Source organism: Abramis brama (genome assembly GCF_963993115.1).
Source record: "Abramis brama genome assembly, chromosome: 4".
NCBI classification, from domain to species: domain Eukaryota; kingdom Metazoa; phylum Chordata; class Actinopteri; order Cypriniformes; family Leuciscidae; genus Abramis; species Abramis brama.
This window is the reverse complement of record NC_139966.1, coordinates 7,745,226-7,767,338: the sequence shown is the minus strand read 5'-3', so window position 1 is coordinate 7,767,338 and position 22,113 is coordinate 7,745,226. Positions and strand designations below refer to the sequence as shown.

At 39.9% G+C, this 22,113-nt stretch overlaps 1 protein-coding gene across 2 annotated transcripts in view; it reads right to left on the bottom strand.

The window, feature by feature from the left end:
* Positions 1-4,986: 4,986 nt before the first annotated feature.
* LOC311081612 (uncharacterized protein) overlaps positions 4,987-22,113 on the bottom strand; it is a 37,092-nt gene continuing 19,965 nt past the window's right edge. Inside the window, exons 4-7 of one of the 2 annotated variants that reach the window (XM_084112180.1) lie at positions 15,552-20,207; positions 15,090-15,164; positions 14,233-14,389; positions 4,987-7,073 (exon numbers count right to left, since the gene is read on the bottom strand). In XM_084112180.1, coding sequence (XP_083968306.1) covers positions 5,944-7,073; positions 14,233-14,317 — 1,215 coding nt within the window. In that variant the 5' untranslated portion in view covers positions 14,318-14,389; positions 15,090-15,164; positions 15,552-20,207 and the 3' untranslated portion in view covers positions 4,987-5,943. Of the gene's footprint in view, positions 7,074-14,232; positions 14,390-15,089; positions 15,165-15,551; positions 20,208-22,113 lie in introns of those variants that run through there. The other variant, XM_084112181.1, reaches the window with a different exon arrangement.

The window sequence follows — 22,113 nt, the reverse complement described above, 5'->3', positions numbered from 1 at the left end:
TTGAGGAATGATTCACCTAAAAATGAAAAATTTGCAGACTATGTACACTTATGCAATCCAAGATGTATAAGACTTTCTTTCCTCATCAGAACAAAAAAACTTAATCAGAAGTAACTTTAATCAGGATATACACGTCAGTTTTTTAAACTGTATGAAGTAATCTAACCTCACATCAAGACCCAATTGCTTAGTGACAGAGATGTCAGTGGTCTTCTCAAACATTATTCCCACACAGGGGATTTTTTGTCAACTCTGCCACTGAGGATTTCCACCATTTCTCCAATGATATGGCTGCTTGTATATCTGGCACTGACCTAGAGGCAGAAAAGTAGTAAAGATGGCCTACTTGACAGTGATTATGTAGAAATCTTCGATTTACAATATCATAACTAAATTTCTGCAGTATTTACATTCAAACCTTCAAAATAAGCACAGCCCAATTGCTTGCGTAAGGAAATAATGGGCTCAAAGCTGGTGTGCTGGGACCACTTTAGCTTGAGGCAGTCATATATTATTTTGAAGCAGCCTTCAAAAACCCCTTGGTCCATGTCCACTTGTGCATCTATGGCACGCTGCAGTGTTCTCCCTAAAGACACACAATAATTCATTTAGAAAACAACCAATTTAAATTTTTATTTGTAATTTAAGGCTTTTGTAAAAGTGTTACCCTCTGCAATGCATGTATAGCTGTCATCTCATGATGTTTTAAGGTATCCAGCCTATAGTTTGTGGAAAGTAGAAAGTTGCATCATGAATACTTTTGGCATGGGATCCATATCATAACCTCCTTACTGTCTCAGCCAGGTAAAATTGTTTGAGTCAAAACCACTGGCTCTTTAAAAAAAATAAAAAAAAAAAAAAAATCTGAGATGATAAAAAGTGATATTAAAATGTCAAAAACGTCAGGTTTGCATTAATACACTCCTAAATGACCTGGCAACTGAATACCCTCGCCTAACTCGATCCCCTCCATCACCGCTCATTTCCACTATTTGCATTACTTTTAGACTCGATAAATCAGTAACATGAACTATTACTTTTGTAACTGCTTGTAATTAACAGGTGTCTGTACTGCTTCAACTGCTCTCGTGATTCTCTTCCTCACAAAATCGCTGATCGCTGATTCTACAACAAGCCATATCTGCAAAGCTGAAAGCATTACACTATTGGGATGTGATGTTAATTTAGGGAAACTTTTTAAGAAATTGAAGATACTTGGATGCAAAAGAAACAATATTAACCTGAATCAGATTCCTGCACGGTGTAGCAAATTAGCTCTATGAAATATTAATAATCAGTAATAACTGGTTATAATTGATTATGAATAATTGGATCAGTTAATATAATTAACTTACTGTCGTAAATTAATATTACCATCAATTAGCCTGTTTGTCCCGTGAACACTCAGGATTAATTGTTTATTAACTCTAAGAAATGTTCATTTCCGGGGCATGAGAAATGTCTTTCTTAATTTACAGTACTACTAAGAGCAGTAGCAAAAATCTATATGATTAGTGACTCCAGTTATGAGCTTGAGACACAGACAACTTTACGTGTGACATGAACAAGATTTTATTAACTAGTCTAAACACTTAAACTACTCTAACATACACACACATACATGCATACAGTTTACCAAGGGAAAGAGAGCTGAAGCAGAATACAGGAAAGCGAGAAGTTATAGCATTGTTTGAAATTCAGCAGATCACCAGCCTTGAGCAAACCATCAGTTTAGTTCTAACACACTCTTCTTTAAAGGGGTAAGGATACTTAATGTATCAAATAATGAGACTAAGTTTGATACTTGCATGTCTCGCCCATTTGAATTAAACCGTCCTAATGCAATTAGTTGAGGCTCCAGTTGATCTTTGCTGATGTGGTCTTGATGAGAGAGAACCAGTGGTAGTCAGAGTATCTTTGGTGAATGGAAAGACAAGGCCGCAGCCTGGCACAAGCTTGGTGGGTCCTTAGCAACTTCTAGTTCAGCATCATCTTCACGTCAGCATTCCAGTACAGGAGTAAGAGAGAGATAGCTATGAGCTGATCAGTGACTTTAAAGCGTGACGATGGCACAACCTCTGAATGTGTGTGAGCCAATGAGAGGATTTTCCTTTGGAGGGAAATTTTTATGACCTATTGTTCCTTTGAACATGTAATTTGATTGGATGTTTCACACAAGAATCTTTAAGATGCTTATAATACTAATGTGTCACAAAGTTAGCAAAATGTAATGTAGATTTACAAATTGGAGACGAAGATTGGATTTTTTTAAAGACCAAACATGCCACACATATAATTTGGTTAACCATAATATGCAAAGTCTGAAACATTAATCCCAAAAGTTTACAAGAATACAAAAGACAACCACATAAAAGGAAAATCATGAGATCGGAAAATTAGATACATGTTTACACATTTCTCAAATGGTTATATATAGAATATATAGAATTAACAGGGTTTATTTCTCCTTCTCAGTGAGAATTAAGTAAGAGTCGCAGCTTTCTGGACATTCTTTTGGATCGTAAAATCCTCTTATCCATCTCAGTATGTCCTGTAACAAGACACCGAATTCTGCCAGTGTGTTAGCTTCATTTGGGATGTTAGTTTTTGGGGGAAGTTTCACAGGCATTTTTTTGGGAGAGTGAGTTTGCTGGATTATTCATTAAATAAATGAATAATTTGTGTGTGTCTGATTGGTCCAGACACTACAACGGGTCCAATTTTGCAAATCCGCACCCGCCTGTACCCGCAGTGCTTAAAACCGCATCCGACCCGTTTTCCGACAGCAGCACTAATTAAAATCTGCACCCGACCCGCTTAAAACAGAACCGACACCCGACCCGCACCCGAAATAAAATCAGTTTAGCCAATCACATTATAGACACAATTGCAAAAATGTTTATTGCCAGGCCATACAGAAGTTATTACACGACAATTAACACAAGGACAACTTCAGCCGAAGCTGTCAAAAGGCCGGTACATGAAGAACATGGCTAACGTTACCACAAAACTGAGTAGCCTTGTAACAGACGCGGCTACAGCACTATGCCACGCAATTTCGTCTAGCCTACATTTGACAATTTTGGGTTCAAACACGCCCTGCACACCACACATACTTAATAGTGTTAAATTTGAAAAATACTGTTCGATAGAACTGCTTTGTTACCACAGTTATCTGCATGCTTCCTCGGCGATGAAGTTTGTGGCTATCCAACACGAAAATGCAAGCAGCAAATAAGCCTTTCACAATATTTTCTTCAGATAACTCCAAACTTCTCCCACACACTGGACTTGATTTTTGATGACGTATTGTCAACAACTTTACAATCTCCACTAGCTATTCTTTTCTTCAACTCCTCAGCATCCATCTCGACGACTGGAAGCAGATCGCGCGTGCGGTTATGATGAATTTTTAAAAGTGAAAGTAGCCTAGGTAATGTTAAAGATCCTGGGAGGGCATGGTGCGTGGGCACAAATAAACTGATGTGGATTTTAAATTATTTTATCAACTTGAAATACAGGCATATTTTTGTAGATGTGTTCCTAAAAATATGCATTTTTACATTTGCATGTGATTGTTTTAAACCTGTGTTTAGACCCGTGTTTCCCCCGTGTCCGACCCGACCCGCACCCGTATCCGACAGTTTTTTCACCCGTTTGATAAAAATTTGTGGGTCACCCGTGCAGGACTCTAATCTGAATATTCACCAGTTCACAAAAAGACAATGCTCTTCAGCATTCAGTAGTTCTACATATACTCTGCTATTAATAACTTTAATTTGATAACTGATGAAATGATACTATAAATATGAACTAAAACCACCAGTATGTGGCAGCAAGCCTTTGCTTGGAACTGTTTCTGTTGGCGAAATTGACAATATTGTGCCCAAAAATTGCTGCTTAATATTAACTCTTTGTTTATTGAACTGATGTATAAAATAGTGTTTCTCATCTGGTGGGTTGCAAGACCTTTTTGAGTGGGTCATGGAGTGTGTAGTCAAATAAACAACAACAACAAACGTAATTCTATTTTTCTGATGCAAGACTTTTATTTTGAAAGATTTGCTGTTGACTAAAGCATGTCTGAGAAAAATGCATTGTCTTGATTCAGTATCTGCGGTCATATGAGATTTTTGACAGTTTATATGTCAGTGTCATTAATGGAAAAACACACTTTCCTGTCCTGTCAGACATTATATTGTGCTCGTTGTTCACACTCTTCAAATACATGCAACTTACTAACTTTAACAAAAACTAGTTTGGGACTGCTATTTAATAGCCTTACCTTATATGCCACAGTTTATTCATCAGTACAAGTCATATTCTTACAATTTATGTGTATGTTAAGTAATGTAGGATGGTACTTTTTAGATCAAATTCCTAAAAAACATTTAAATAAATAAAATGGTAGAGGCTTAATGACCATGGGAGTGTCATGGTGAAACCAGTTGAGAATCACTGTACAATTAATATCACATTTGCAATCATGCTGATATTCGGGAAAACAGCACTTTTGCATGTGTGATATTTCTTAACTATGTTATGTTATTATTAAAAAAATAAATAAAATAAAAAACAGGAGCAATTCAAATCTTGAATTTTGGGGGTATTTCTGCACAATGATATTTTAAGCCAACGCCAGAAGACTGGCTTGCTTGTTGTTAAGCTTAATGGAGGGCTATTGCCTAAAGCCGGGTGCACACTGTGATTTATTATCGTCCTTTACGATTGTTGCTTGTCAGACTGTACAAACATGATCATCGCTGTGAGCCATTTCACACTGTAAAATCTCAGTTGTCATTAATGTCAGACTGTACACGTTAAAAAACGGACTCACACAAGAAAACTTATCTAGAGTTTTACATCATCAATCAATAACACGTTCGGTGATATGATCTGCATTACACGCAGTATTGAAATGGTGGTGTAGATTTAAAAATCTTTCCCCTGTTGGTTGATTTCATGGAAACAGACACCAGTGATTTTGCCAAGAGATCTCTTGTGTTTATTTATTTTATATAAGACATAGGAAGAAGAGACAATGTACCAAACAAATGTCTTCATTCAGCAGCCTTTCCATCTCTTCCTGATTTCGGACAAAAGAGCTCAATCTTTATACCGCTAACCAAGGGGAAAAAACTACATCACCATAGGAACACATACATTACCAGAGGAACATATGGTTTCCATTAACGTTGGAATGTATATCCTTATGCTATGCTTGTGGAAAACACTGCATATACATTTCAGTCTCTCCAGCACACACTCAAAGTCTCCCAAAGTCTCAAAGTCTCTCCCACATCTTCACAAAATACAATGATTACAAATGATTATGAATGTATATAAAAAGAATAAAACAGATACATAATACTACTGATTATGAATATTAATAAAGAGTAATAATAATATGAAAAACAATATTAAATGATGAGATTTGAGTCTTCAGTGGCTATAAAGAAATCTCTAACGTTAACTTTGGTCATGGCTTTTCTTGAAAAACTGGACACAAGCCAGGAACCGAGTCAGTGGAAAAGATGATCCTGAACCGGATCTGGATATATAATCCAGTTTAACACTCATTATTTCAATCAGTTTGTAATTTTACAGATACATTGTGGCATTTTCACAGCAAGATAGAAGCTTAACTAATATTTTGATTCTAAGGTATCAATATATGAAAGGGAGTACCGCCTACATATGATTGAAATTAGAGGGCGTCTACCGCAACCGCTCAATATTTGAAACCATAATAAGAGGTCAGGTGTGGATACTGGAGTTATCACGAAGTGGTCATATTCAGCTGCGGTGTCAAAGTTGCCTTAATTTCACACAGATACACATTTTCTGATGCAAGATTAAAGGTTTACTTTAACTGTGAAACTCTTTCCACACTGATGACGTATATAACCCTTGTGAGAATCCTCATGTTGGTCTCTTTACATGTTAATCATTTTCAAAACATATGAATGGCTTCCCTCCTGTGTGTTTTCTCATGTGAGTCTTAAGATTTCCTTTTTGTGAGAAGCTCTTCCCACACAGTTTGCAGGTGAAAGGCTTCTCTCCAGTGTGAAGTTTCATGTGAACGAAGAGGCTAGTGTTATAAGTGAAACTCTTTCCACACTGTTGACATGTGAACGGCTTCTCTCCAGTGTGACTGTTCATGTGACACTTAAGGTTTTGTTCTGTTGTGAACCTCTTTCTACACTTGCCACATTTGAACGGCCTCTCTCCAGTGTGGATTCTCGTGTGGACTGTAAGACCTTGTTTTAGCGTGAAACTCTTTCCACACTGTTTGCAGGTGAAAGGCTTTTCTCTAGTATGAACTCTCATGTGTTTTTCAAGGTTTGCTTTTTGATAGAAACTCTTTCCACACTGTTGGCATGCGTAAGGCTTCACTCCAGTGTGAAGTCTCATGTGAATGCTGAGGCTACCGATATGAGCAAAACTCTTTCCACACTGATGACATGTGAACGGTTTCTTTCCAGTGTGACTTTCCATGTGACACCAAAGGCTTTGTTCTGTTGTGAAGCTCTTTCCACACTGTAGGCAGATGAAAGGCTTTTCTTCTGTGTGATTTTTCATGTGAGTCTTAAGAGTTCCTTTTTGTGTGAAGCTCTTCCCACACTGTTGGCATGTGTAAGGCTTCACTCCAGTGTGACTTTTCATGTGAGTCTTAAGAGATCCTTTTTGTGTGAAGCTCTTCCCACACTGTTGGCATGTGTAAGGCTTCACTCCAGTGTGAACTCTCATGTGAACGCAGAGGTTACTGACATGAGCAAAACTCTTTCCACACTGATTACATGTGAACGGTTTCTCTCCAGTGTGACTGTTCATGTGACACCTAAAGTTTAGTTCTACTGTGAAGCTCTTTCCACACTGATCACATGTGAACAGGTTCTCTCCAGTGTGGATTCTCATGTGGTAATGAAGAGTTTTTTTATGTTTAAAACTCTTTCCGCACTGACGGCACGTGAAAAGCTTCTTTCCAGTCATTAAATCATGATGTTTCTCAAATTGATTTTCCTCTTCAATTTTATTCAGTTGTTGACTCTCCTCTTTCAGCACCATCAGGTCTAAAATGAAAAAAAAACTAAAACAATTTAACTCCCGTTTAATGGCACAAAGCAACAGAAATAAAAACCACAATAAAGCACCAAGATAAAAACCGACAACTTGTATGCTAGATCCGATATACACTAAGCTACTGAAAGAGTAATCTCACAATCTCTTCTCAATATTAACTCTTCACTTTATTTAGAACATAAAAAAGCTGTAGTCCAAGTTATCAAACCCCTTATCACTTGACCCAGAATAATTGGTTTACTATAGATCAATCCCAAAATGTTAGAATAAAGTATTGTCCTCTCAACTATGCTCAGTTTTGCAGAAAAACAATATTTCAGTCAGAATTTAAGCCCCATCATAGCACAAAAACTAAAGTTAATTTGATCTTTTGACAACAGAGACCACAACGTTCTCTGATAGATTGATAATTATGTAGACAAGAATTAACATGATTTAGGTCCAATCTGTCAGATTTCTACTACTTGTATATTAAAAGATGTCTCATCAAACACAACTATGGTGAGCCACAAGGCTCAGTATTAGGTCCTCTACTTTTCTCATTGTTTATGCTTCCCCTAAGGGACATTGTCATTCACTGTTATGACAACAATACTCAGTTTTACACTGCTAACTTAGAGTAGTGAAGTTTTGTCCGGTTATATTAATGATAATGATATAAATGATGGGATGACTAAGGTGTTAGATCTTAGCAAATGTACGGTTATCTGGGTGTCTAGAGATAAAAACAAGTTAAATGTAAGACTTTTTAAGACTTTTTTAATATGACATTTAAGACCAAGCCTGCAATGGAAACCATATAAAAAATGTTCATTTTACTCAACAAGAAACTGCAATTGTTTCCATATATACAGTTGCAATCAGAAATATTCAACCACCTAAAGATTTTAAGGATTTATCAATTAAAGTTTTTTCAAAGAGCAAGATTCTGCATTGGATGACTTCTTGATGAGTTGAGTGATAAATAAAATCAACACAGAAAATGCGTAATGTAGTATTTGTGTGAAACATGATATCTTGCTAAGATAGCCATGTCACAATTATTCAACCCATATCTAATATTGATGTTTTTAAAGCTTTCTGAAAGTTTTTATGGCCTAAAGTGGAGATGAAACATAATTAAGCCTTTGGGAACTCTATAATGATCCTTCATTTGCTTCAGCTGTGAAGTCGACTAAAATATGCCAGGAGGAATTTGGATAAGACTACAAGACTAAGAGTTTTGGGAGACAGTTATATGGACTGACCAAACCAAACTGGAACTGTTTGGACCAGCGGTATATCTGGCATGCGAAAGGCCAGGCTTATGACCAGAAGAATATCATCCCCACAGTCAAGCATGGAGGGTGGGTCATTGATGACGTCGGGCTGTTTTTCTGCGGCAGGAACTGGCAATATTGATGGTGTACCTGGCATCATAGATTCCCAGAAATACCAGGCCATTTTAAAGAGGAACATGATGCCTTCTGTTGACAAATTAAACCTTGGTGATCATTGAACTTTCCAGCAAGACAATGATCCCAAGCACACCTTCAAGTCAACCAAAGCTTGGTTTAGTAAAAGATCCTGGAATGTCCTAGAATGGCCTTCTCAGTCACCAGATTCAAATCCAATTGAAAATCTTTGGTGGGATTTAAAGAAGGCAGTTGCAGCACGGAAGCCATCAAACATCACTGAGCAAAAGATTCCGATCGAGAGGTGTAAGAAAACTTACCGAAAACATTTGTTAGAAATTATAAAAGCTAAAGGATGCTCCACAACGTACTGAAGCTGAGTTGAATAATACTGCACATGCATGTGTTAAAAGTTAAATGTTTCATTTGAACTTCAAAGTTAAATAAACTTTGAACTAAACATGCATCAATACATATTTTTTGTTGTTTTGAGTTTTTTTGTTATTTATTGTCATTGTCGTTCATTGACATCACTATAATGTATTTTGAGGAGAGGGGGTTGAATATTTGATTGCAACTATATATATATATATATATATATATATATATATATATATATATATATATATATATATATGTGCTATGTATAAGTTTAGACACCCATGCTAAAGTTGACTAAAAATAGGAATAAAAAATCATCTTTTGGAAATTGAACTTAATGCCTTAATTAAAAAAATTAGGAAAAATCCAACCTTTAAGGACACTAATTTTCTTTGTGAATGAATAATGTATCGTAAATAAATAAATGTCCATCCATCCATCTTCCTCCACTTATCCGGGGCCGGGTCGCGGGGGCAGCAGTCTAAGCAGAGATGCCCAGACTTCCCTCTCCCCGGACACTTCTTCCAGCTCTTCCGGGGGGACACCGAGGCGTTCCCAGGCCAGCCGGGAGACATAGTCTCTCCAGCGTGACCTAGGTCTTCCCTGGGGTCTCCTCCCAGTGGGACGCGCCCGGAACACCTTCCCGGGAAGGCGTCCAGGAGGCATCCGAAACAGATGCCCGAGCCACCTCAGCTGACCCCTCTCGATGTGGAGGAGCAGCGGCTCTACTCTGAGCTCCTCCCGAGTGACCGAGCTTCTCACCCTATCTCTAAGGGATCGCCCAGCCACCCTGCGGAGGAAGCTCATTTCGGCCGCCTGTATCCGGGATCTTGTCCTTTCGGTCATGACCCAAAGCTCATGAACCATAGGTGAGAGTAGGAACGTAGATTGACCGGTAAATCGAGAGCTTTGCCTTGCGGCTCAGCTCTTTCTTCACCACGACAGACTGGTACATCGACCGCATTACTGCAGAATCTGCACCGATCCGTCTGTCAATCTCCCGTTCCATCCTTCCCTCACTCGTGAACAAAACCCCAAGATACTTAAACTCCTCCACTTGAGGCAGGAACTCTCCACCAACCTGAAGTGAGCAAGCCACCCTTTTCCGACTGAGGACCATGGCCTCGGATTTGGAGGTGCTGATTCTCATCCCAGCCGCTTCACACTCGGCTGCAAACCGTCCCAGTGCATGCTGAAGGTCCTGATTTGATGAGGCCAACACGACAACATCATCCGCAAAGAGCAGAGATGAAATCGTGTTGTCACCAAACCTGACACCCTCCGGCCCCTGGCTGCGCCTAGAAATTCTGTCCATAAAAATTATGAACAGAACCGGCGACAAAGGGCAGCCCTGCCGGAGTCCAACATGCACCGGGAAGAAGTCTGACTTACTGCCGGCAATGCGAACCAAGCTCCTGCTTCGGTCGTACAGGGACCGGACAGCCCTTAGCAAAGGACCCCGGACCCCATACTCCCGAAGCACCCTCCACAGGGCGCCGCGAGGGACACAGTCGAATGCCTTCTCCAAATCCACAAAGCACATGTGGACTGGTCGGGCAAGCTCCCATGAACCCTCCAGCACCCTGTAGAGAGTATAGAGCTGGTCCAGTGTTCCACGGCCCGGACGAAAACCACACTGTTCCTCCTGAATCCGAGGTTCTACTATCGGCCGTATTCTCCTCTCCAGTACCCTGGCATAGACTTTCCCGGGGAGGCTGAGAAGTGTGATCCCCCTGTAGTTGGAACACACCCTCTGGTCCCCCTTTTTAAAAAGAGGGACCACCACCCCGGTCTGCCATCCCAGAGGCACTGTCCCCGACCGCCACGCGATGCTGCAGAGACGTGTCAGCCAAGACAGCCCCACAACATCCAGAGACTTGAGGTACTCAGGGCGGATCTCATCCACCCCCGGTGCCTTGCCACCGAGGAGTTTCTTGACTACCTCGGTGACTTCAGATTGGGTGATGGACGAGTCCACCTCCGAGCCCTCAGCCTCTGCTTCCTCAATGGAAGACGTGACGGCGGGATTGAGGAGATCCTCGAAGTATTCCTTCCACCGTCCAACGACATCCCCAGTCGAGGTCAACAGCTGCCCACCTCCACTGTAAACAGCATTGGTAGAACACTGCTTCCCTCTCCTGAGGCACCGGACAGTTTGCCAGAATCTCTTCGAGGCCAGCCGATAGTCCTTCTCCATGGCCTCACCGAACTCCTCCCAGGCCCGAGTTTTTGCCTCCACAACCACCCGGGCTGCAGTTCGCTTGGCCTGCCGGTACCCGTCAGCTGCCTCAGGAGTCCCACAAGCCAACCAGGCCCGATAGGACTCCTTCTTCAGCTTGACGGCATCCCTTACTTCCGGTGTCCACCACCGGGTTCGGGGATTGCCGCCTCGACAGGCACCAGAGACCTTACGGCCACAGCTCAGAGCGGCCGATTCTACAATGGAGGTGGAGAACATGGTCCACTTGGACTCAATATCTCCAGCCTCCCTCGGGATCTGGTCGAAGCTCCGCCGGAGGTGGGAGTTGAAGATCTCTCTGACAGGAGACTCGGCCAAACATTCCCAGCAGACCCTCACAGTACGCTTGGGTCTGCCGAGTCTGTCCAGCTTCCTCCCCCGCCATCGGATCCAACTCACCACCAGGTGGTGATCATTTGACAGCTTCGCCCGAGTGTCTTCACCCGAGTGTCCAAGACATACGGCCGCAGGTCAGATGAAACGACCACAAAGTCGATCATCGACCTACGGCCTAGGGTGTCCTGATGCCATGTGCACTGATGGACACCCTTATGCTTGAACATGGTGTTCGTTATGGACAGACTGTAACTAGCACAGAAGTCCAATAACTGAACACCACTCGGGTTCAGATCAGGGGGGCCGTTCCTCCCAATCACGCCCCTCCAGGTGTCACTGTCGTTGCCCACGTGGGCATTTAAGTCCCCCAGTAAAACGACGGAGTCCCCAGTTGGAGCACTTTCCAGCACCCCTTCCAGAGACCCCAAGAAGGCCGGGTACTCTACACTGCCGTTTGGCCCGTAGGCACACACGACAGTCAGAGACCTATCCCCGACCCGTAGGCGCAGGGAAACGACCCTCTCGTTCACCGGGGTGAACTCCAACACATGGCGGCTGAGCTGGGGGGCTATAAGCAAACCCACACCAGCCCGCCGCCTCTCACCATGGGCAACTCCAGAGTAGTGAAGAGTCCATCCTCTCCCAGAGCCCAAGCCATGCGTAGAGGTGATCCCAACTATCTCTAGTCGGAACCTCTCAACCTCACGCACAATCTCAGGCTCCTTCCCCGCCAGCGAGGTGACGTTCCACGTCCCTAGAGCTAGCTTCCGTGTGCAGGGATCAGGTTGTCGAGGTCCCTGCCTTCGACTGCCGCCCGATCCTCTCCGCACCGGCCCCTTACGGTCCCTCCTGCAGGTGGTGAGCCCACGGGAATAAATGTTCTTCCTTAAAATACAGGGTGCATAAGTTTGGACACCCCTATGTTAAATTCCCATAGAGGCAGGCAGATTTTTATTTTTAAAGGCCAGTTACTTCATGGATCCAGGATACTATGCATCCTGATAAAGTTCCCTTGGCCTTCGGGATTAAAATAGCCCCACATCATCACATAGCCTTCACCATACCTAGAGATTGGCATGGTTTTATTTCAGTTAGCCTAATAGCTGGTTTGATTTGCATTGAGAGATGATCTTATAGAAAGTACTCCATGCCAATCTCTAGGTATGGTGAAGTTTAAGGTGAAGCTGCTTTGAAACAATTTCTTTTGTATAAAGTACTATATAAATAAAGGTGACTTGACTTGTTACTGTACTGGTGTTCAGGAAAATAAAGTTATCAAAAGTTATAACTGGCTGTCATGTCTTTCTTCATAATAAACTTATCGTTTCACCTACTAAACAACATAAAACAAACGTGTTTTTCTCCCTCTGAATTTTATGAGGCTCTGAATATTGAATATGGTTAGCTTCCATGTGCTTTGCAAAAAAAAAAAAAAAACATTATTTATGATTTATTTATAAATGTGTCTGTATCATACCACTGCATACGTAAGTGATAGAAATTAATGGTTTCAATTATTAAGTATTTATTGGGTTTTACACACAATAGTTGCTTGGGCTATATCTGTATTACTTTTACTCATGTCCAGTGTTTGGAATAACGCCGTTTAAAAGAACGGCGTAAGGTAACGACGTTATTTTTTCAGTAACGGGGTAATCTAACTAATTACTTTTCCCGTCGTTACAACGCCGTTAACATTACTGGACGTTAAATGCGGTGCGTTACTATGCATTGATTGAATAAACTGTTTAATCCGAACGCACCCCTGGCTCGCACAGCTAGTGAGGAGGTGGGTTAATAACGAGGCAAGCGATTATGATTGGCTAAGGCAGTGTCATGTGTTTCATGGTAGCCAATCAGAGCCAGTGTTTTTACACACATGCCAGCACACACGCCACACACACAACAGGCGGGCGCAATCGAAAAGTTGCAAAGTGTTTACATTTGTGTGTGTGTGTGTGTGAGAGAGAGAGAGAGAAAGAGAAAGAGAGGCGCGGGCGCGATCGAAAAGTCGCAAAGTGTTTACATTTGTGTGCCTGTGTGTGTGTGTGTGAGTGAGGCGCGGACGCGATCGAACAGTGGAAACATAAAAACATACTCCGTAATTTTGTTTATACAGGACATCCAAACTGCAAAGTGTTTAAGTTACTGCTAATTAAAATTTTAAGGAAAACAAATATATTAATCTGAAATTAGCAAATTAATTTTCAATTCATTCAGGTACAATTACCAAACATATCTCAAGGTCTTTTTGTCTTTTTATTAATTTAATTAATAAACTAATTATATAAAACATATATAATGTTATATCTGTCGATGTGCAATAAATATCGAAAGTTATGTACAAACACCTGTCTGTTCTACTCATTTCAACTGACTTGTGAAAACTGCTCAAAAAAATCCAAATTCTTTGACATATAGCAACTTTTTTTTTTTTAACAGTAACGCAAATAGTTACTTTCCCTGGTAACGAGTTACTTTTATTATAGAGTAATTCAGTTACTAACTCAGTTACTTTTTGGAACAAGTAGTGAGTAACTATAACTAATTACTTTTTTTAAAGTAACGGTCCCAACACTGCTCGTCATAATAACGGACGAAGTCAGATCTGCTCAGGTTGAAGGCAGTATTTGTCTGGTCATGTGATCTCAACATGTCTGTCCACATGAGGCGACCTGCTCCATGTCAAATAAAACCACTTTAATTAGGACACTCTTCAAAAATATCATTCATTTCTGTAGAGCTGGACATTTCAATAAGGATCAAATGACTGAGTTCAACTTTGAGAATTAAACTAACCTGTTTGTGTCTCAGTATCTTCATGTTGGACTCCGAATGTTTCTTCAATCATCACGTCTTCACTCTCCTCTTTAATAAAAGCCATCTTTATAATAGTGTGTCACGTGGATCTCAGTCGCTTCACCAGGAGTTTTTCTGAGTGTTTGGAGACACTGTCCTGTTTAAGAGGAGAATAGTTAACAGAAAGAAAAACACTCTAAAATAAATCTCCGAGTCAGTCAATCTCTGATCTCAGTCATCATTTCTTGATGACGTAAGGAACCGATTAATCTTTTTTTTTTTTAAACGAACTGTCCAAAAGAACCGTTTCGTGGAAATGAATCAGATTTGACATTACTACTCAAAACTAGCAGTACAAATTAAAGGAACAGAGAATATACAGGCAATTCATATTTAGGCTTTTATAATTCACATGTATGTTTTGATTTGTAGATTATATTTAATGGATAACACTGTGATGAAAACATTGTCAGTTGATTTGTAGAAGTTGTCACTCCACATGTTTGTGTTGTTGTTCTTGTTGCATTTACATGTTGTGAGAATCAAGTGCTTCCAAACTCTACATTATTTGATTCAATTGAATCTCAATTGGTTTTGGAAATCTCTTTCTCTATCATAACTTGCCAGAGAGCAAACAGCGTGTTTATGATGAACTGATTCACAATATAGGGAGCTTAGGAACCTTTACTGTTACTCATTTGTGGATGTGCTTCACTGATAAAAAAAAAAAACGGTTCATTAATTTGAACAGATACATTATAATTTTACATTAAAAATAATTCATTTCAAAGTTCTCTATAGAATTTTACTGATGGGCTGTATTGATTTAAACACTTTAGATGATTAAAAGCACAAACCTTTCTTCAGCAGAATCACAGATGCAGGAGCGGCGCAGCCTTATGACATCATGTCGCCCCACCAAAATAAAAGTCCTGTTAACATTAAATAGAAATTCACACACAGAAAACCCATTCAAATGATAAGATAAAGGATTCATTCAAAGAATAAATTGCTGATTTGTGATATTCTCAATCATGAATAAAGTCAAGTATCTTGATCTTTATATTATAAAGGATTGGGAAAAAGTTTGTATTTAAAAACTAGGTTTTTGGCTGCAGAGTGCTCAACTATTTAATTGAACTAAAACTGAGTCCTTATCATAATATAAATATCCCCACGCTCCCGGTTAAAATTCACTCGCTACCCTGTCCACAATATATCCACCCTGTTCACTGTTACAACAACACTACGATAAATGTCACAGGTCATTAGACCTCCAAAATCAACCTCCCTGTCCCATCCCTGTTTCCAAAGCCTACCTGTCACTCTCTTGTCATGCCTCTGGTATGTTTTCAAGTGAAGGGAAGGAATCCCCAACACCTTGCTGACCTTCCTCAGTGCAGCATATCCCATCCCTAACTCATGGGCCAAAAGCACGAGCTCACGGTCAGATGTGCTGCTTCCTGATGGTTTTTCAGCTAATCCATCCGATTGTTTTCCCTTCACACATCTTGCAAAGATCTTTTTTTCCTTGAAAGTTGCGGTGTTACCGGCATTTTCAGGGGTCCTCCAGTGAGGTAAACACAGAAGTAGGGATGGGACGATTACCGGTTTCACTATAAACCACGATAAAATGTACTGACGGTTAGTATTATCGTTTAAAATTTAATTATCAGTAAAACCGTGTTTGATTATCGCAATTTTAGATCCTGTTCAGCAGGGTGGGAATTATGTAATTTTAGGGGCAAGGCCATTTAGCCTCCACCTTTTCTTTTTTTTTAGGGGCACCAAGGCCATATGACAGGGCACAAAGGCCATTGAGTACAATTCGATGGTTTTCCCATTCAGATTGATACCATAACATCCTAATTTGGAATAAGACATGGATTATGACTTTTTTGATAAAAAAAACATTTTTTAATGAGAGAGAGAGAGAGCGCCATTACATCCAGAAGGTATACACCCTCACACAACAATAGAAACAACATAAATGCCAATAAAAGCATTCAGAAACACCACAAATGCCAGTAAAAGCATTCAAAATATTCATTCAGTCCTCTATATCATGTGAGTGTGAGAGAGAACCATTTCATCCAGAAGGTATACACCCTCACAATCATTATCGCTCAACGCAGTTTGCTTCGCGCTCCACTCAAATCGCCCCCCGCTCGCTCCAAAAAAGGAAAAAAATCTACATGTAGGCTATATCACTTGTAGCGTTCCCCAAGCTTTTTTGCGCCACAGTTCGGTTTAATATCAGACAATATTTTCACGGACCGGCCTTCAAGGTGTGGCGGATAAATACAACAAAATAAATGATACGAACGGCATAAAAACTGGGGTATTTTTTTTAGCCTATAATAATAAACGTGAATCCAATGTGTAGGCCTACTCGCAACTTTATTAGCAGCGTCCTCTAACATCGCGCCTAAAAACAACTGAGAAAGTCTGAACACAAACAAAATGCCCCCAAAAGAAAAAAATCTCTATGTTTTCGGTGCTGATACGATGTAAGGGTGGCGCTGCTGCCAATAAAGCACCTAAAAGCTGTCACAACGAACCGGCAAAATTAATGATTATGAATATGTAAAATATAGCAGGAGACATTTTAATTGTTTACTAATAAACCAGTTTTTTTTTTTATGTCTGTGTCGGCTGGAAAGATGCTGACTCGCGATCTTCGCAGTAGTGAACGCGCCAGAGAGAAATGCACATTTCATACGGATTACATAAGAGAGAAGTCTGTTTTCTTTCGTTTTGAATTGTTCTGTTTAAAAGTAGACATTTCAAGCTTTATATATGTCTCAGGTCTGTGAGGCAAGTAGGCTATACGCTGAGTTTCGGTTAATTTATAAGACAAGCTCCAGTTTCGCCGGCGCCTTCGTGTCGTGATTATCTATTTTCTAATATATTCACTTCTAATTTATTAAATCCAGACAATTGGTTGATGAAACATTGATCAAAATTAAGATACAATTAATACAAATTTAAAGACAGGCTTTGTGCTTTCTGCTTGAGGTCTCTGTGAAAGTTTTATAAAGCAGTCTTTTAGTGCTGCTTTCAGAGCGCTCACGTCCGTAACGGAGAACTGTCCAGTCTGTAACATTGTTTTTTTTTTTTTTGTGAAATAAATTTCTAAATAAATGCGATTTATAGTCCAGTGCGACTTAGGCTAGGCCTATATGTGTTTTTTCTTCTTCATGGTGCATTTTTTGACTGTTGCGATTTATACTCCGGAGCGACTTATTAATAGTAGGCTACACCTGTATGACTTCTCATTTTCCTTTTTGAAGTACTTTTTGAACTCCATTATTGAGCTGAGTTTTGACTGAAAATAGTCTACTGTTGATGACTGTGCAAGACAGATGGATTCAGGGTCAGGCTTGACTGAGCATGCTTCAGACTCGTGGTGTGAGCGGAGCGAAACTGGAGCGGGAAATAGGGCGACGCTCCGTTCTTTTTGAAATTGCCGCTCTGCGCTCTGTCCAAGATCCGCCCGCTCGCGCTCCCCGCTCCACTCCGCTCACATGCTCTGCTTTATACATGGAACTTGGACAGGGCCAGGGCACACAGGCCACTGTGGCCGTACAATTTTTTTTTTTTCATGGGGCATGAAGGCCAAAGTGTAGGGCAACTCTGTAAACAATAAATCAACTCTGATTTAATTTTCAATACAATTAAAAACGGAGACGCAAGACGGCAAGTTGTATTTGAATGAAACGAGAGAGCGCGTCCATTTTGATACATGGTGTAATGTCTGTCAGAGAGTTTGAAGTCTGCCCAGATGAAGAATACAAGACAGTGCAAATGAACTGGTAGTTCCACGAGACTTTTATAGATGTTTTGTCTCAGTTAAGCACACTCTTCACATACATGTCGAAGAGCGAATGTTAAAAGGGAAAAGAAAACACTCTAAAACACGCTACAAATCAAAGTGGAAGTAAACACATTATAAAACAATGGTCAGCAGTAGAGCAGTCATCTTCCTCTTTGCGCGATCAATCTCACTCTCCCTGTGCGTGCGCGCTCACGTAAAAACAGCATGCATACAACAACATACGCCATAGAAGAAGTTATCTTAAAGGCACATCCACATTCATGTCATGAACACTACTTAACACTAGGTGGCTGTTACAATGGATGTGTACGGTGTTATATACGGTGTACGGTGCTATTGACGACCGTCATTATAAGGAAGGAAATGCTTTAAAAAGTGCATAGAGCTGCTTGTTTTATTTGTTGTTTGTTGATTTTCAAATATAAAACTTGTTGAAATGTCTTCAGTGTGAGCATCAACTCTTTTTGAACACTTTCATCTCGTTTTAACAAAACCGTGATAATATTGATAATCGCAATAATTTTGGTCACTATAATCGTGATATTAAATTTTCATACCATCCCATCCCTACACAGAAGTGTCAGAATACGCCATGTTATGCGTCTGAGCGAATCACGTTAGCAGAAACCAGCTGTAGCCAATGAGATTTCGTCATTAGCTTTAAATCCCCCTTTGGGCATTCACGATTGGTAACTGAAAGAAAGGAAATGCCCATATTTGGGTTACATAGCGTTGTGCAGGAGACTCAGAGCTTTACAACGATACCGGTCATGACAGACTTCAGTGAACAGACGGAGCTCGGCGTGTTGCGTTGGAATGCTAACTTCCTGGTAAATTCGGGAGAAACTTACTGCCGCAAGTAAACAAAATGTAATAAAATTAACATCTTAATGTATATTTTCAACGTTTTCTTTATAGTAGGTTGAAAGAACACATATTGAAGGAGTAAACTAGCCCAAAATCTCAAAACTGACCACTGCATGAAAAATCTTTTTTTTTGCTTGCCGTGTCTCGCCTTAACTGTGAAACTCTTTCCACACTGATGATGTATAAAACCCTTGTGAGAATCCTCATGTTGGTCTCTTTACATGTTAATCATTTTCAAAACATATGAATGACTTCCCTCCTGTGTGTTTTCTCATGTGAGTCTTAAGATTTCCTTTTTGTGAGAAGCTGTTCCCACACAGTTTACAGGTGTAAGGCTTCTCTCCAGTGTGAAGTTTCATGTGAACGAAGAGGCTAGTGTTATAAGTGAAACTCTTTCCACACTGTTGACATGTGAACGGCTTCTCTCCAGTGTGACTGTTCATGTGACACTTAAGGTTTTGTTCTGTTGTGAAGCTCTTTCTACACTGATCACACTTGTATGGCTTCTCTCCAGTGTGGATTCTCATGTGGCACGTAAGGCTTTGTTTTAGCGTGAAACTCTTTCCACACTGTTTGCAGGTGAAAGGCTTTTCTCTAGTATGAACTTTCATATGTTTTTCAAGGTTTCCTTTTTGATAGAAACTCTTTCCACACTGTTGGCATGCGTAAGGCTTCACTCCAGTGTGAAGTCTCATGTGAATGCTGAGGCTACTGATATGAGCGAATCTCTTTCCACACTGATGACATGTGAACGGTTTCTTTCCAGTGTGACTTTTCATGTGACCCCTAAGGCTTTGTTCTGTTGTGAAGCTCTTTCCACACTGTAGGCAGATGAAAGGCTTTTCTTCTGTGTGATTTTTCATGTGAGTCTTAAGAGATCCTTTTTGTGTGAAGCTCTTCCCACACTGTTGGCATGTGTAAGGCTTCACTCCAGTGTGAACTCTCATGTGAACGCTGAGGTTACTGACATGAGCAAAACTCTTTCCACACTGATTACATGTGAACGGTTTCTCTCCAGTGTGACTGTTCATGTGACCCCTAAAGTTTATTTCTACTGTGAAGCTCTTTCCACACTGATCACATGTGAACAGGTTCTCTCCAGTGTGGATTCTCATGTGGTAACGAAGAGTTTTTTTATGTTTAAAACTCTTTCCGCACTGACGGCACGTGAAAAGCTTCTTTCCAGTCATTAAATCATGATGCTTCTCAAATTGATTTTCCTCTTCAATTTTATTCAGTTGTTGACTCTCCTCTTTCAGCACCATCAGGTCTAAAATGAAAAAAAAAAAAAAAAAAAAAATTTAACTCCCGTTTAATGGCACAAAGCAACAGAAATAAAAACCACAATAAAGCACCAAGATAAAAACCAACAACTTTTATGCTAGATCCGATATACACTAAGCTACTGAAAGAGTAATCTCACAATCTCTTCTCAATATTAACTCTTCACTTTATTTAGAACATAAAAAAAACTGTAGTCCAAGTTATCAAATCCCTTATCACTTGACCCAGAATAATTGGTTTACTATAGATCAATCCCAAAATGTTAGAATACAATATTGTCCTCTCAACTATGCTCAGTTTTGCAGAAAAACAATATTTCAGTCAGAATTTAAGCCCCATCATAGCACAGAAACTAAAGTTAATTTGATCTTTTGACAACAGAGACCACAACGTTCTCTGATAGATTGATAATTATGTAGACAAGAATTAACATGGTTTAGGTCCAATCGGTCAGATTTCTACTACTTGTATATTAAAAGATGTCTCATCAAACACAAGTATGGTGAGCCACAAGGCTCAGTATTAGGTCCTCTGCTTTTCTCATTGTTTATGCTTCCCCTAAGGGACATTGTCATTCACTGTTATGACAACAATACTTTTACAATAATACTCTTACGTTTTACACTGCTAACTTAGAGTAGTGAAGTTTTGTCCGGTTATATTAATGATAATGATATAAATGATGGGATGACTAAGGTGTTAGATCTTAGCAAATGTACGGTTATCTGGGTGTCTAGAGATATAAACAAGTTAAATGTAAGACTTTTTAAGACTTTTTAAATATGACATTTAAGACCAAGCCTGCAATGGAAACCATATAATCAAAAATGTTCATTTTACTCAACAAGAAACTGCCATTTTTTCCATATATACAGTTGCAATCAGAAATATTCAACCACCTAAAGATTACAAGGATTAATCAATTAAAGTTTTTTCAAAGAGCAAGATTCTGCATTGGATGACTTCCTGATGAGTTGAGTGATAAATAAAATCAACACAGAAAATGCGTAATGTAGTATTTGTGTGAAACATGATATCTTGCTAAGATAGCCATGTCACAATTATTCAACCCATATATAATATTGTTGTTTTCAAAGCTTTTCTGAAAGTTTTTATGGCCTAAAGTGGAGATGAAACATAATTAAGCCTTTGGGAACTCTATAATGATCCTTCATTTGCTTCAGCTGTGAAGTCGACTAAAATATACCAGAAGGAATTTGGATAAGACTACAAGACTAAGAGTTTTGGGAGACAGTTATATGGACTGACCAAACCAAACTGGAACTGTTTGGACCAGCGGCATGTCTGGCATGGGAAAGGTCAGGCTTATGACCAGAAGAATATCATCCCCACGGTCAAGCATGGAGGGTGGGTCATTGATGACGTCAGGCTGTTTTTCTGCGGCAGGAACTGGCAATATTGATGGTGTACCTGGCATCATAGATTCCCAGAAATACCAGGCCATTTTAAAGAGGAACATGATGCCTTCTGTTGACAAATTAAACCTGGGTGATCATTGAACTTTCCAGCAAGACAATGATCCCAAGCACACCTCCAAGTCAACCAAAGCTTGGTTTAGTAAAAGATCCTGGAACGTCCTAGAATGGCCTTCTCAGTCACCAGATTCAAATCCAATTGAAAATCTTTGGTGGGATTTAAAGAAGGCAGTTGCAGCACGGAAGCCATCGAACATCACTGAGCAAAAGATTCCGATCGAGAGGTGTAAGAAAACTTACCGAAAACATTTGTTAGAAATTATAAAAGCTAAAGGATGCTCCACAACGTACTGAAGCTGGGTTGAATAATACTGCACATGCATGTGTTAAAAGTTAAATGTTTCATTTGAACTTCAAAGTTAAATAAACTTTGAACTAAACATGCATCAATACATA